Source organism: Eublepharis macularius, chromosome 1, assembly GCF_028583425.1.
Source record: "Eublepharis macularius isolate TG4126 chromosome 1, MPM_Emac_v1.0, whole genome shotgun sequence".
Lineage (NCBI taxonomy): Eukaryota > Metazoa > Chordata > Lepidosauria > Squamata > Eublepharidae > Eublepharis > Eublepharis macularius.
Window position 1 is genome coordinate 217,015,627 of NC_072790.1, and position 15,257 is coordinate 217,030,883.

Below are 15,257 nucleotides of genomic sequence, written 5' to 3' on the forward strand. Positions count from 1 at the left end.
GCTAGGATAATTCACAAGTGGATATTTGCAAACATTTGAGATTCATCCCATTTTGAATGTCAAATAGACAAAACAACGTATTTGCCATTCCCACTTAACACACAATTAAATGAACAAACCCCATCGTGGATCATGTGTACATAATAAATGAAAAAACAGAAAAGAATTGCCCCTCACTTATTCACTTACAAGTTCTCACTCTAGGGTAGTTGTGAGCCAAAAGAAAGCGTTCAACCCAGTTCTCCATATTCTGCAACACCCAACTGTGGGCCAGCTTATTTCGAGGAGTCTGCACTGCTAGCCAATCCAGACACTGAGAAGGGTTGTACTCAATCACCTACAAAAAAATGAAGAAAATGGAAACTAACAACAACAACAACAACACCAACCGGGCCTGATTTGTAAAGATTTGACGCCGGTGCCGGCTTTCCCCGCTGCCCTGCCGGCTGGCACGGCGGAGCAGGTAGCTCCGGCTCCGGCCTTCAAGTAAGGTAAGTATGGTTGGGGTTGGGGGAAGGGGAGCTCAGGGGAGAGGTGGGGGGTCTCACTTCGGTATGCTCCAAATCATTATGAAGCATACCAAAGTGATTCCAATAACCCGGTTATTCCGAATCATTTTCCCGGTGCACACCCCTACATTGTAATACATAGTTATGTAATAGTACTTGGTCACGTATACTTTATGAACTTTATCTGGTTTTCAACCTGTTAAACTGCAATTACATTGCTCTGGAGATATATGAACTATTGTGACAGTGCTAGGAATTCTGTCCGATTCTGAATCCCTCCTCACAGAAAGATAACTTTGCACCAATTGAGTTTTCTATCCATTCCCATTACAGTCAAATAATCTATAAAGACAAGTGTCCTAACTGACTCATCAATGCCCAGCCCAAACTCCTGGACCTAGAAACATGAAATTTGGGGAGAACAATCCTTTCATGATGCAAACACCCACTAAAAAAGGGTTTTAAGAAGTTTGCACCCTAAGTGGGTAAAAAGGGGTAAAATGTGTTTTCCCTAAGGGATACAGCTTCCCTGTGTGGCTGGTAGGCTGCTGCCTGCTTGCGCCCCTGCCCAATGCCAACTCGGCCACTCTTCCCTGATTGGGCCACCCTTTCAAGGTCATCTGCATATGCAGGCTGATTGGGGCTCACAACATTCCACACCTCATTCCCCACCCCACCCCGAGACAGCTGGAATACAGAGGTCATTTACATATGTGGCCTGATTGCCCCCCCACCCCAGTACACATTTGCTATTGGGAGTCATTGAATGTGTCCTGAGGTAAAATGCACCTCCCAGTCTTCCCCTAAAAGTTCACTAGGGTTGCCAACAAAAAAAACACACAAATCAAAAAATGTTATATACCCATAAGTATTATAACTGGATTTAAAATAGTTGCATACTGTAGCAAAGTATCAAGCTAGTCTATTATATATGAGATAGTAGGCACAATTTTAAAAAACCAATTTAAATGATGGAGATGATATTATTACAGGAGTGCACCAACCCCATTCTCTTGGTGGGGAAACACTTGTTTGAAAGTACCCCCACTTAAAACTCCTGCTTTATATTAATGTTTATAAGACATTCAGACAAGCAATTCCCATATGAAGACTGAACCAGCTCTTTCCTGGCGGAAGACTGAACTACTCATTCATATCACCTGCAAACCTTTTGTGTACTGCAGGCCATGAGTGACCAAGGATGGGCTTGAAGTACCTGGACAAGCAGAGTTTCAATATCAAAACAGACATACTGAGAAACATGTTTTCCTCTTCCTGAAAACTCAAAGGACAATGATCACAGCAGGACTTCCCTCTCACCTATTTGAAGACCTGAGCCAGCTGGCGTTATTGTGTCCTCACTGAAAACTACCTTGTTTGTTTCAACCATTCTGGGAGGAAATAGTGAACTCTGTCTCTCCAAATCTTGATGCCAGGTAGCCAGAAACTTTGCATCCCCAAGCAATGGATAGCAGTAAATTGTTGGTTTTCCAATCCTTAACTCAAGGGGTGTCTGTTATAATGACTAACCAAACTACTGCTTAAATATCATGCAATACACCAGAACAGCAAGAAAACCAATAGGGCAAACCACTTTCTTAGCCCCAGTAGAGAAAGCTCCACGCAGATGCACTGCACTGCCCATAAAGAGGAGGGTAACATCAACTATTTTAAAGGCTCCTTGAGGGGTGAGGAAGGCTGTTCTCTATTACTGCAGATACACCAATAAGGGTAAAGAAACTCTGAATCTCTGTTTAGGTTCTACATACTGTACCTCCCATATCCTCTGCAGGATGTAAGAAGCAAAGGGAGGCATCCCTGGCGGGCCTCCAGCAAATTCCATAAGCATAGTCAGCAACTTGAAAAAAGGATTGGCTGCCTGCAGTGGGTTAAAAACAAACATTACACCAAATCAGTCAATAAAAATCGTATGTTGAAATCCTACCCCCGCTTTAAAAACCAACTTTTAATCCTGTGCAGTATGTATGAGCATTCAGTAACTGTAAAATATGTAGCTTAATCTGTAGCTAGCACAAAGTACCTTGAAAATTATTCAGAGATGTACACGGCTACTGCAGCTGTACACAGTGAACCTGCTGCGTTTGTAAATTTAACTGGCTTGTTGTTCCTTGGATGAAAGCAGGGTTATGCCTTGCACACCACACAAGGCCAAACGAAGCTTGTTATTTATTGCTATTAAAATGTCTGATATTACAATGAGGGGTGTGTACATGCATGCATATGAAAGAAGGTAACCTGTATATAAAGATGATGTGTATACCGCAAAGACCTGAGGGAGCAGGAGGAGCTGCATAGAAACTATGCACACAAAAGCCACTTTAGTGCAAGTCTTCAGGTGCTGGACTAAGACTGGAGAAACACAGGTTCAAATCCCCACTCAACCACAAAGCTGATATTCTCTGATTGACACTCCTCACAGGTTATTTTAAGGATAGAAAGAGGGAAGGGTGAACCATTTACATTACCCTAAGCTCCATGGAAGAAGGGAAGAGATACCCAATAAAATGCATTAGCTCAGTTATTGTTCCCGTCAGTGGAGGCTGGAGACACCCAGTATCAGCGCTGGGTGGCCAGTTTTATTTCTGTAACACGTTTACTGGCTGATCTCTCTGTAAACTAACGGAAGCAATTCCAGCTAGGTTGGAAATCCAAGGTTACTTCCTGTGAACGTTGGAATTGATGTGATCAGCACTGGAGCCTCAAAGGCTGCCTTATTTATTTATTTATTAAAAAATTATGCCTCCTCTCCAGGAATCTGCCCACAGAGGCTTAGAAAATAAAAATAATAAAAACAAAACAGTAAAAGATATTAAATTAAAATCCAACATTAAAAACCTAGCCCAGCATAAACACAAAGACCACAAAAAGACCACTAACAGCTTAAAATGACAGTTTTAGATTAAAATAGTGTTAAAAGATCAACCCTTGATCAAAAGGCTGGGTGAACAGGGACGCTTGGGCCTGGCACCTAAAAGAAAACAACGTTATGTGGCCTGGTGTGCATCAAGAGGAAGAGCACTTCGTAAGTGAGGTGCTGCTCCTGAAAAAGCCCCGTCTCTGGTTACCATCCTTCACCTCTGAAGGCAGGGGCACAGAGAGCATGGCTTGTGAGGCAGATATTAACTGGCAGGCTGCCTTCCACCTCCTTTTGTCTACATGATATTAAATTTAAGGCAGACCTCTCTTTTTAAATAAGTTATATATGGAGGTGGGGTTGGCTGTTGCCGCAGGCTGGTACTCTTTTCCTGCTACTTGGAGAAAGGAAGGGAAAGGAGAGGGTGCCTTTCTGAAATGCCACAGGCTTGGCTGCAGCTTGACAAATGAAGAGAAGGGTGGCTGAAAGAACAAAAATCGTACAAAGCCCAACTTCATTTCAAAAGCATGGGAACAAAACAAAGCAAACAACTCCCCACAAGTGGTGAGGTGCATGCTCTTCACCGCTTTCTCGACCTGGGTCTGAATGGGCATATTCTGTCAAGACAAATCAGATCCAAGCAGATAATATTGCTGATGAGATCTGAGCATGCTAACCTGAACCCATTTCCAAAAAAGGGAAGGTGATCCAGAAAGGAGTGACTATTATGGCCCCAGAAGTATAAGGTTAGTTTTTGTGGGCTTCTCCTACTTTGCTCTAGCCAGAGTTTGAAAGCTGCATTTATATGAGGTGAGGAGGAGAGGAATCAATTAAACAGACAGGATTATTATTGAAAGCTATGGGGAAGCCCCTCACCTTGGTGTCTTTCTGCCTAAGACTACATCTACCAGAGTGCTATCCTATCAGTCAAAACTGCCTTACTCCAGAACCACTGAGCGGAGTCCATTCTGTTTGGATTCACTTTTTTGGCTTAACAGACTTCTAGGTGTTTGAGACACACAAAAAAACTACCATTGTGGATGATTCATATACCAGGTCCTTTGAAGTGATAAGAAGCCCAAGCTAATCCCTAAATGCTCCTTTCACGCAGTAGCAGGAATGCCAATGTTAGATAATGCAAAATGGTCAGGGTCCAAGTTAATTCTATGCTCTGTCCACTAGGTATATTGGAGTTGTGATTTTGGATAGCATAAATCCTTTTATGGCCTAACAAAAAAACTGTTGGAACAGTGTCACAGCCAGCTGCTCAAAGTAAAGAACTGCCAGTTGGTGAGCAGAAAAGAGTGCACAACCTCCAGTAATTCAAAGGACCCCTTACTGCTAGATTTTACAACCACCCGTGCAGAGACATCACAGCACAGGATTGGGTGCTAGGCTAACAGCACCAGCAGAAACACTGTGTTACACCTATCACACACAAAGAACAGGCCTTTCCCTTTTGCATAAGGTTGATAACCATCAGCAACACTACTGGATCAGAGCTGAGTAAAGGGCAATTGTTCAAGGGACTTATGTAGGGCTGAACCAGGTGCTAGGACTTGGAATAATGGTACAATTAATGATCCCATTCCACTCCAACCTGGCCATAGCCTTGCATGGAAGAGCAGACCTAAGGAAGGGGATAGGCACAAGTACATAATGCGGGCACACCAAAACTAGATTTGATTCTTGTTCTAGTCTAATGACCTCCACGAAATGGCTCTAATTATGCACTCTTGTGCCATAGGAAGGACAGGGCTATAAAACAAGCTAGGATTACAAGGAATTATCATTTTTCTCTGTGGGTGAACAGACATGCAGTCCTTTAGTAACTTCAGAGGGAGGAGATCAGCAAATATTTTAGTTAATGTAAGTACTTTACATACCTCAGGAGTCAACTTGGCTATGGAGGTAAAAAGCATGGATACAATCTGCAACAGAAACAAAATCTTAATTTGAGAGGTCAGTGATTAGACAACCTTTGAATTGGTTTTCCAGTTAAGTTCCCAGTATGAACTGAATCAAGAGCAGCAGAGGCTTACATGTTCTGCAAGTCTGTTATTGTACCGACAGAGGCTGAAAATGAGATTGCAGGTCTGCCTGATGTTGATTCCATCACGGATATGTTGAAACAAGAAGGGAAAACCCTGGAGCAAGCACAAACACGTTGTTACAGCAGACACTTTAAAAATACACATGGCAAAACAGGCAGCTTTATTTTATTTTAGATGGCCAAATATGTTACCTTGCCTCCTGTTAATGCTGCCATGTCATTTTGGGATAAAGTCAAATGCCTAAAATATACAAAATGGAACAAAGTCATTTCTACAATCAGCAAAAACCAGAGATGCTTTTGCTTTTTAAAAATGTATAAAGGTGAATGTATTGTTAGAAACTATAATACCGTGGTTAATATAAATAGAATGCTAATATACAATAAACAGATTAAGATGTCATTAACTGCACATATCATGGTGGGGGACCTTAACACGCCACAAAAATAACCAAGAAAGAAATATACAAAAATACCATCATCAGCATCAGAATGGCTTGGATCCTATGGATACGGAGCTTTCTTCTATCATAAGAGCATCCTCCCACTAGAGGAAAGCTTCTTCTTTGGATCCATGCATTAGAAATTACTCCTAAATAATCCAGCCTTTAGGTTTAATGTTTGTCCAATTTAATCTATGAAAATGTTTTTTCTTTCTTTAGTTCTAATTTCAAGATTCTCAAAACGTAAGTAATAAAAGAAGTCACAAAAGACTAGATTTTAATTTCCCATGGTTCTACTAATGTAATTTCAGATTCTCTCCAGTACTGGAACAATGCTGATATAGCAGCTATAATTAAGTTACATGCCACAGTCCCCCCCCCCCGATATCAGAACCGAAGGTCTCCAATGGAGGTCAGAATGGCAGTTTCACAGGAGAGATTTCACTTCACAGCCCACTCTGATAGCTGTATTAGTAAGTTCCCTCAATTTGTCTTTGTCTCATTTTCATATCTGTAAAGAAAATCTTTAGCAGGATGGAGTTTCACCATTAGGACAGCCAGCAGTTATACTAGAACTATGGAAGGAGAAGCCCTCATCTTAAACTTCTGACAGATGGAAGTTTCTCTGTTCCTCTTGCTAGAGTTCCCTCCATTAACAGCTCAGCTCACTACAGGTTGGTAAAGAACAGAAGCACAAACATTTGCCTAGTTTGCTTACATCAAATTTACAAAGTGCATTTACACATGGTTTAAGCCAAGGCAAATAGCGGTGTCACTCGATGTGGATATACTAATTACCTCTCTGAGCGAGACTGCTCAACCAGAAGAGCAATCAGAGCAATCATCTTTTCAAGTGCAGCAGGCCTGTACTTTTCTTCTGCTAAAGAAAGAATATCCTCCTCCTCTTCTTCTTCCTCTCCTTCTTCTTCTGATAACACTTCAACTTGTGGCTGAATGATAGGAGAAAAAAAGTGTGCATAATCCTTACTGCAGGTTGCTGCTGCCAAAGTCTCTGGGGTGACTGCTATATTATGAGGAGAGAGGAATACTGGGAACATCTCTGCCAGCTATGTAATATTTAGGCTGAATTTTCGTTTCCCATCTGGCTGCAGATACTTAGCCTGGACAAGAGCCAAAGGGACCTTGGATCTTAAGCCACAGCTCACAGCCTGTGGCAGTTAGTGAGCTGGCCCAGGGGACCCAGGACTAGCCCCATATGTAGTATATTTTAATTGCTTTAAACTCCTCAGTCCTTGAGGAGTTTAAGATGGTAAAAACACCTAAAATTAAGTAAGCTGTCAGGCACTGAACAATAGAGGGGGGGAGCCTGCCCCTCCATGAAGTCTGTTCATTATTAACAGCCACCTTGCTGAAGAAGCCCTGCTAAATTTCTGAGGCACCCAGAACATAGTTTGAAAGACTATGTCATAGTTTGAAAGAAATGTCTTTAATTAACACAGCTATTTTAAAATATTACTTGATCTAACATAATGCTGGGGGGAAATGAAACATTACTTGATATGAAAGTTGAATTATCTACTTTTATGCTCAAGGTAAGTATAGACTTACATTTTCAGGTCCTTTGGTTCCCATGTAGAAATGCACCATTGTTGATATGGCCTGCAGTGAAAGCAAAAACTGGCTCTGGAAATCAAAGAACATTAGACTGTGTGAGTAACATGCTTGCCTATATCGTCCCCAAATAGAAGCTACTGAACCCACACAATATTTAAGACTACCTCCTCACTCACCTCCTCTTCCCCCATTTTGGCAAATTCATAAAGGAAGGCAAAGTATTCTGTGAGATGTTTACTATGAGGTTTAACACCATGTTCCATAATTGACAGCAGAGTCTTCACAAAGCGAGTTACACATGAGCGGCTACCAATATCTTCTACAGGGCCATCCATGTCATCCGAACTGAAAAACAGATTTACATTTACGTCATTCAATGTATATTATTAAATTTCACTGGAGGCAAAGTGATCTTGGACCAATCTAAAACAATGCTCAGAAATCCCATGTGTATGTGTAGTTTGTTACTTTTAGCAAACAATGTGGTACAGCTCTACCACACAACAGAGTTTTGTGTTTAGTGAGTCACAACTCTGCTACAGATTTTCTCATCTCCTAAATGGGAAAATAGTGACTGTGTATGATACATCACTATGGTTGCAATTCTATGCATGCTTATCTAAGATTAAGTTCCAATGAAGTCAATGTGGCTTACTCCCAAGTACACAAACACAGAATCAGGCAGCAGGGGAAAGAAATTCTTTTGGAAGTTACACAATCAGGTTTCACTATTCATTTTTGTTACATATTAAAATATGACCCAACTTCGAAAAAAATAAGCTGACTACTAAAAATATGCCAATTAATAACATTAAAAAATGAGAAAACTTATTTAGAACATATTTCATTTCAGCCACTCTTCTGACATAAATATAAAAAAAACAAAAAGAAAAAGCTTGCAACAGAAAGTTCAGACTATTTTTTCTTAATGATTCAACATTAAGAAATATCAACAACAACAGAAAACTAGTCTCTGAAACTGTTGATGTAATTTTAAAAACTTATTAAACATAAAATAAGTTACCACTTACCAGTCTTCTATTCCTGGCTGGAGATAAAGATGGGCGTGGACAGGTCTCAATCGCTGAATCACATGAATACACAGGCGTTGGAACATCTATAAAATATTGAGTCAGAGAATGACCTCCTTTGGGGCTGCACAGATGAACATTTCAACATCATGTTATAAGACTAGGTTCAAAAGTCCCAAGATAGCGATTTTTATGTATACTAATTTAATAATGGTTGGTTTTAAAATGAATACTATTAATGATCTTTTATATAATTTAATATTTATTAAACTAAAATGATCTTTTATATAACTGTCCTTGCTATGACATTTTTAAACTTTCTTCTTAACTAAAAAAAAAAATTATATAAAGCAGGTAAGAAGTCCAGGAGAATCATCTGAGACACAGATGATTGCAACCTGCCCGGCAAAGATCATCAGTCAGGGTGACCATGGCCATTTCTATCCCAAATCTAGGGGTGTGCGCTTTGGGTTCCCGGTTCGGAAAAAAAACTCGAACCGGGCCCGATTCATAAAGATTTGGTATTTCTGAATCGGGGCCAGTATGATGGCCCTGATTCGGAAATACCGAATCAAAGCTTCCAGAAGCAATTTGTATTGCTTCGGGAAGCTTCGGAGCCTTTTTAAAGGGTGCTCGCCCCCCCACCACCCCCCCACTTACCTGGGGCATCCTTCTGGCGGTGGAAGCAGTGGCCTTCCCTGCTGCCTTGCCGGCCGCCGCAGACACTGAAGCGGCGGCGTGGGCAGTGCAGGTGCCAGCATTAGCTGCCGCCCTGCCAGCTGCCACAGATGCTGAAGCGGCAGCACAGGTGGCAGAGGCATCGGCTGCAGCTGCCCTGCTGGCCACAGTGGTGGCAAAAGCACCTGCTCTGGCCTTCCGATGGTAAGTGGGGTTGGGGGAAGGGGGGCTCAGGGGGGAGGTAGGAATCTCACGTCGGTATGCTCCGAATCATTACGAAGCATACCGAAGCGATTTCCAACAACCCAAACTCGAAGTGGCTTGCCACTTCGGGGTTGGGGTTATTCCGGATCATTTCCCCGCAAAACCGAGTATTTCCCCACTGCACAGCCCTACGCCTGAATCCAGATCGAAATGGATCTAGATAATTAGCCTCCTCCAAGACTGCCTGAAGCTGCATAGCCACTACTCACTCAAATACCTTGCCAAGAATGGAATGTTATCCACCAGACTGTAGTTGTTTAGGTCATTAGGGTCCAACAATGCTTTTTTAGGAGGGTTCTCATAACCACCTATTTCAAAGCAAGGACCGGTGTAGATTAACATCCGTAATGGGTGGGGTGAGAACACCTGAAGTAGATTTAATCAACCTTTCTGCCTCTTCTATCAGCTGATGTATGCTGACAGATCAGCATTCTGGATCACATGGCTGTTAGTTCACTTGGGTCCCAGTACCCCAGGAATCAGCTTAGAAAAGTTCACCACAGGAGGGGAATATGGAAAATATCAGCAATCTTTGTATCCACAGATCATTTTATCCAACAAACAACAATACCAGCTTTCCAACTACATTAAGTATATTACATTAATGTTAACCAGCACTCATGGTGAATGGGTTAATCAAATGTGCTGACTATGTTACTTATTGCTCTGCCTGCTCCCTAATCCAAAGGAATCTGCAGTGACCAAACCCCACCTCACTGGGAAACCCACAGAAACAGCCCTCATGCCCAGCATGACCCTTTCCTCTAAGCCATCCTATAAAGCAGACAGAAAAGCACGCCAGCTGCCCAGGAGCACTCTGGCAAAGCTGGCTCCCAACAGCTCGAGGTAGTCTGAAGGGGGAGGAGGCACCCAAGAACAATATCAGCTGCCAGAAGTTACCAGAAGTTTAGCAAAAGTAAGAGTCATAAAGCTGGCTGGCTGAAGAGGCAGGAGCAGAGCCATGCATGCACTTATAGAAGCAGGGGCATGGCGGCTGAGGGAGAGGAGCTTGCCCTCTGGATGCCAATTAACAAATCACTCTGGATAGTCAAGTGCCCCAAAACAAAGCTTTTATTATATAATGAAATTATACATCTATAACCCAGCCGTTCTGTAGTTAGTTTCTCTTACCTGTCTCACAATCTGATTTGGACATTTTATTAGAATCTGCATAGGCCACCAGTCATCATCAGCCATCCGATCCAAAAACCACTGAAGAAAAAACATTAGTTATCCTTCATCTATCCCCTATTATTAACCATAACCGCCTTTTCTACACTATCTTTGATAAACGTATAGTGTGTTTTATCATCACTAATTAAACAAACCTGGTTAAAAACCCTAAGAGTATTGCAGTGATTATTTGCCTTTCAGGAAAGCAACAGGAAAAAAAGGTAATTATTTCAAGTATTATAGGGGAGAAAATGTATGCCATGGGAGGCAATCACAAAATACTGGGAAGCTTTAAGACTAGTGTCCTCTTAGGATGGGGGGTATTTTTCAATAGGTGCTTCCTGCAGACACCAAAGTGATGTCATGTGGGGTCTATTGAAGTCCACCCTGTTGTAATGAAATGAAAGAAAGCCAAGTTTGGCTCTTTGTTTGGAGAAGAAACAAGCAGGCTTACACACCAGCAGGCTCCATGACACCCATGGGGTCTACAGTATATACAGAAATTATAGTTACTCAAAGATTATAAGCCGCCTTACATAAAAAATCTTTGTACTATATCCAAGTGAATAAAACCGTGCCTTAAAATGTAATTTCACTGATTCCAAATGAGAAAATATTTTATAGCATTTTTTCCACTGCTTCCCAAAATGTCCAGTTTATCTGTTGGAAAATGTTAGGGGGACCTTGGGGGAAAAACAGGGGAAGGGTGGAACCACCTTTTCTAATTTTTCCCTGCTTTTTCTTTTCCCAAGGCTTTTGCATCTCTAGCTCTGTGTACCTGAGCCACATGATTGAAAGCATCTGTGGCAAGGAGCATGGGCTTTACTGCAATTGCTCCAAGGATGCTTCACTCACCTCTTCATTGCTGTCTTACCTCACACGCAGCTTGACTGTTGTTAAATTGCTTGGTTAAAAGTTCAATCCACTGAAGCATTGTAGGCTAAAAAGAGAACAGAAGACTCAACTGAAGCATAAAATCTGCCATTGCAAGCCTAAGGAAAATGACCTTGACCATCAAGTTGAAAAAAAGAGTGGTACGCCTTATACAATGTAATAACGAATACACAAATGTAGTGTTCTTCCATCCATCCTCTCAAATTTTTAAAAACGAAAGAGGGATTTCTTTTTATTTGGAGTCTCTTTTTGTACTATACTATATGCGGTTTGTACTATAATAATGTAGTTTCATCCATATGCTAGGGTCATCTGGAACTATATGGCCTAAAGATACTACGGATTAATGCATTCGGTTTGCTTCGTATGGAACACTAGGGTTTTCATCCATGTGCATCTGAAGGAAGCTTAATATGAGGATCACCTGACTTTCAGAAAGAAACTTAAAAGACTGGAAGGTGTTCCAGTGCAGTACAGAACATTGTTATTTTATATGATCACAGCGGCAAGACTTTTGTACGCGCAGAAATGGAAAATACAAGAAATACCAACTATAGAAGATTGGATTTATAAATTGCTGTACATGGCGGAGATGGACAAAATGACAAGAAAACTTAAAGATCTTGATCCAGGACAATTCATTGCTGACTGGAGGAAATTGAAACAATATTTAGGAAAAAAAATGGGATGTGAAGGGAGAACTGTGGCAGTTTGAGAATTATTAAAATGTGATGTTGTAAACAGAAGAGATAAGCGACTTTACCATTAAGAGGGAATTTAATTATTATAATCTAAGCTAGTATTATGTTTAAGCAAATCTTACTTAGAATATAGAGTTTAATCAAGGAAGAGTAAAATGGATACATTGGTGGATTAGTGATTTTAATATAGTATATATATAAAACAATTTGAATATGCTTAAAGTAAGAAATATTACGATTTATGTGTTATAGAAGAATATAAGTGAAGTCAAGTTAAGAAATAAGAAGGGTTAAGGGTTGGAAAGCTGTTGGAAGTCGATAAGGATGGGGGAGGAAAGGGTGGGTGTTAGAGTAAATTAGATATGATGGGAATGAATGTATTAAATATGAAATATAAACTCACCAATAAAACAAATTTTTTTTAAAAAAGAAAGAAACTTAAAAGACAAACTGGTCCGTGCCAGCCTAGGAGGTTCTTCAAAAAGCTGTACCAAAGCTTGAACCAGTTCACAGTTCAGTAGTGAGATTTCTAACAACCTTAGTCTCATTTCCTATATGTTAACCAAGTACAGCTGTCTCCATCAAGTCGTTTTATAAACTGCCCCAAGAATTATTCTCAGAAACTTGCCTCGTTGTTTAGTAGTTCTCCTTTTCCATAGTTCCACTTTGTGGAATGAGCTCCCTGAGGAGGTGAGTGGGGAGCTATCTCTAGGGGGTGCAAAAGCTGTTTTATTTGTGAGGGCTTTTGATAGCATTTAAACTGCAAACATTTTCTTTGGAAGGGGGGCAAATGGAATTTTACAGTACGCTGCATATTTTTGATTTTTGGAATTATATAAGCCACCTTGAGCCACAAGAGAAATTAAATATTTTAAGTAAATAAACAACATACCTTTTCTTTCGAATGGATAAATGTCTCCAGGACAAAAGAAGTGCTTAGCTGTAAGATAATAATTGACAATCACCAAATATCCTGAACTAACTTTTAAAACTTTTTACTGAGCCCAGGAAAAAAAAGTATTTATACAATCAAGGAATTCTACCTTGGCTGTCATCAGAGAAACTGCTTTTGGATCTGGTAATGTGCTGGGGATGCTACTACACAACTGCCACATGAACCTAAGGCCAAATAGATATAGTTAAGATACTCAAAACTGATTTTTTAAAAATTCAGTTTTAAAAATAATTTCAACAAGACAAAGCAGATCTTACCCAAAATACGTATGCTCAAAAATATTCTTATCTTGAAGAAACTGCATGTTGTCATGCCATATCCACTGAGGAGAAAAATGCTAGTATCAAGCAAACTTGTCTACACTTTCAGAGACATAAGCATGACTTTATTAACAAAAATCACAGCCAGGGTCTTAAATAAGAAATCTTTCTATCTTCCCAATTAAAATCTAACATGTTGCGTCATAGCTAGCTGACTTTTAGAATCTTCTTCTTCTTCTCATCTATATCCTCAACCTTCCTCCAAGCATTTCAGGGTGGTTTCCACAGAGATTATCCCATTTCTCAGTCATGAAGCTCACTGGGTGACCTTGGGTAGGCATTTGTTCTGAGAGACCCAAAAGGAATACTGCTAGAATAAACTGGAGAGGAGTGTATGCTATCCTGGTCTCTCCAGGGAATGTAAAAACACACACCTGTTAACACTGCCACATTTGAAAAAAACGTCAGTGTTTTTTTAAAAATCATTTTATTTCCTCACTTCATTTATACTCCCCACTTCTGTCCCCAATGGGGACCCAAAGTAACTTACAACATTCTCTCCTTCTCCATTTTATCCTCACAACAACCATGTGATGTAGATTATGCTAAAAGTATCTGATTGGCCCAAGGTCACCAAGCAAGCTTCCACAGCTGAGTGGGTATTTGCACCTGGGACTCCCAGATCCTAGATTGATACTCTAACCACTGCACAATAGACATGGGCACGAACCGGGGGAAAAACGAACCATGCGGTTTGTTGCATTTCACAAACCATGAACTTTCACAAATCTGCCCCGGTTCAATCGGTTTGTTTGGTTTGTGAAAACGTCACATCCAGGTCAGCAGAAAGCCCATCCCCTGTTGCCTAGGAAACTGATCGGCACCAGGCTGTCTGCAGTGATGAACCAAAAAACAAACCAAACGAACCAGCCTAAAGTACATGGCAGTTCGTCAGAAATGGGCTCTGATGAACCGCCAGTTCGCGAACCATGAACCGGCCCAGTTTGTCACAAACTTTGGTTCGTATTTTGGTTCATGCCCATCTCTATTGCACAACACTGCCTCTCATATTATTTACTGATTTATTTGGAAAATATTTATGCTGCCTCTCTAGGAACCTGTCCAAAACACTTTACAAATTAAAAATAAAAACAAAAAAAATTAAAAGTAATTAATTAAAATCCAGCAATTGAAAACTAAGCCCAGCATTAAAAACATATAATCTTTGTTGATGTATTTTGGAAATGCCATTTCCATTACCTTACATCCAGCTTTCACTCCTTATGGCTTATGTAATGAAATAAATACAAGTGACATCCCTTTCAAACTTTTGACCTTTGGGATCTACCAAGTGCAGTTCTGCTTATTTTCTATCAGAATAATGATGTCATGATAACTGATTCATGGTACAGTGATAACTGGCTAATACAAGCAAACATTCATAACTCCTAAGCCATATCAGTCACCAAGTTACTGTCACATGTTGCAGCCCCAAGCAGAAAGTAAAAAACATGGTCTATGATGGGCTATAGAACACAACTGACTCGCTGCATACAGAATGGGAGCTTGGAGTAGTAATGGCCAATTTTGTAAAGTTTTGAAACTAGTTCATAGAGCAAGCCCAGCAATAACACAGATATGAACAAGAATCCTTAAAAGCTTGTAGGGGTGTTTAAATACACCTGTACTTACCTCTAGCAACTCAGATGAAACATCAAATTTATAGTCTCTGCCATTTTCTTCTTCTGGCTCCATTCGTTTATAGAAGAGCATGTATGCACTGTGTGTCTTTAAAAGAGGCCAAAACAAGTTTAATTTCTTTTTGAAATGGAAGAAATCAACACAT

The 15,257-nt window shown here is 40.5% G+C and overlaps 1 protein-coding gene across 2 annotated transcripts in view; it reads right to left on the reverse strand.

Annotated features, from left to right (window-relative positions):
- Positions 1 to 15,257, reverse strand: part of USP34 (ubiquitin specific peptidase 34) — a 133,325-nt gene that overhangs the window by 17,075 nt on the left and 100,993 nt on the right. For both annotated transcript variants that reach the window (XM_054987582.1, XM_054987579.1), the window contains 15 exons: positions 15,104 to 15,199; positions 13,409 to 13,473; positions 13,240 to 13,315; positions 13,089 to 13,136; positions 11,476 to 11,541; positions 10,560 to 10,640; positions 8,487 to 8,572; positions 7,632 to 7,800; positions 7,450 to 7,524; positions 6,679 to 6,830; positions 5,630 to 5,678; positions 5,427 to 5,531; positions 5,271 to 5,315; positions 2,284 to 2,388; positions 190 to 337 (listed from right to left, as the gene is read on the reverse strand). In XM_054987582.1, the coding sequence (XP_054843557.1) occupies positions 190 to 337; positions 2,284 to 2,388; positions 5,271 to 5,315; positions 5,427 to 5,531; positions 5,630 to 5,678; positions 6,679 to 6,830; positions 7,450 to 7,524; positions 7,632 to 7,800; positions 8,487 to 8,572; positions 10,560 to 10,640; positions 11,476 to 11,541; positions 13,089 to 13,136; positions 13,240 to 13,315; positions 13,409 to 13,473; positions 15,104 to 15,199 (1,366 nt within the window). The remainder of the gene's footprint in view (positions 1 to 189; positions 338 to 2,283; positions 2,389 to 5,270; positions 5,316 to 5,426; positions 5,532 to 5,629; positions 5,679 to 6,678; positions 6,831 to 7,449; positions 7,525 to 7,631; positions 7,801 to 8,486; positions 8,573 to 10,559; positions 10,641 to 11,475; positions 11,542 to 13,088; positions 13,137 to 13,239; positions 13,316 to 13,408; positions 13,474 to 15,103; positions 15,200 to 15,257) is intronic.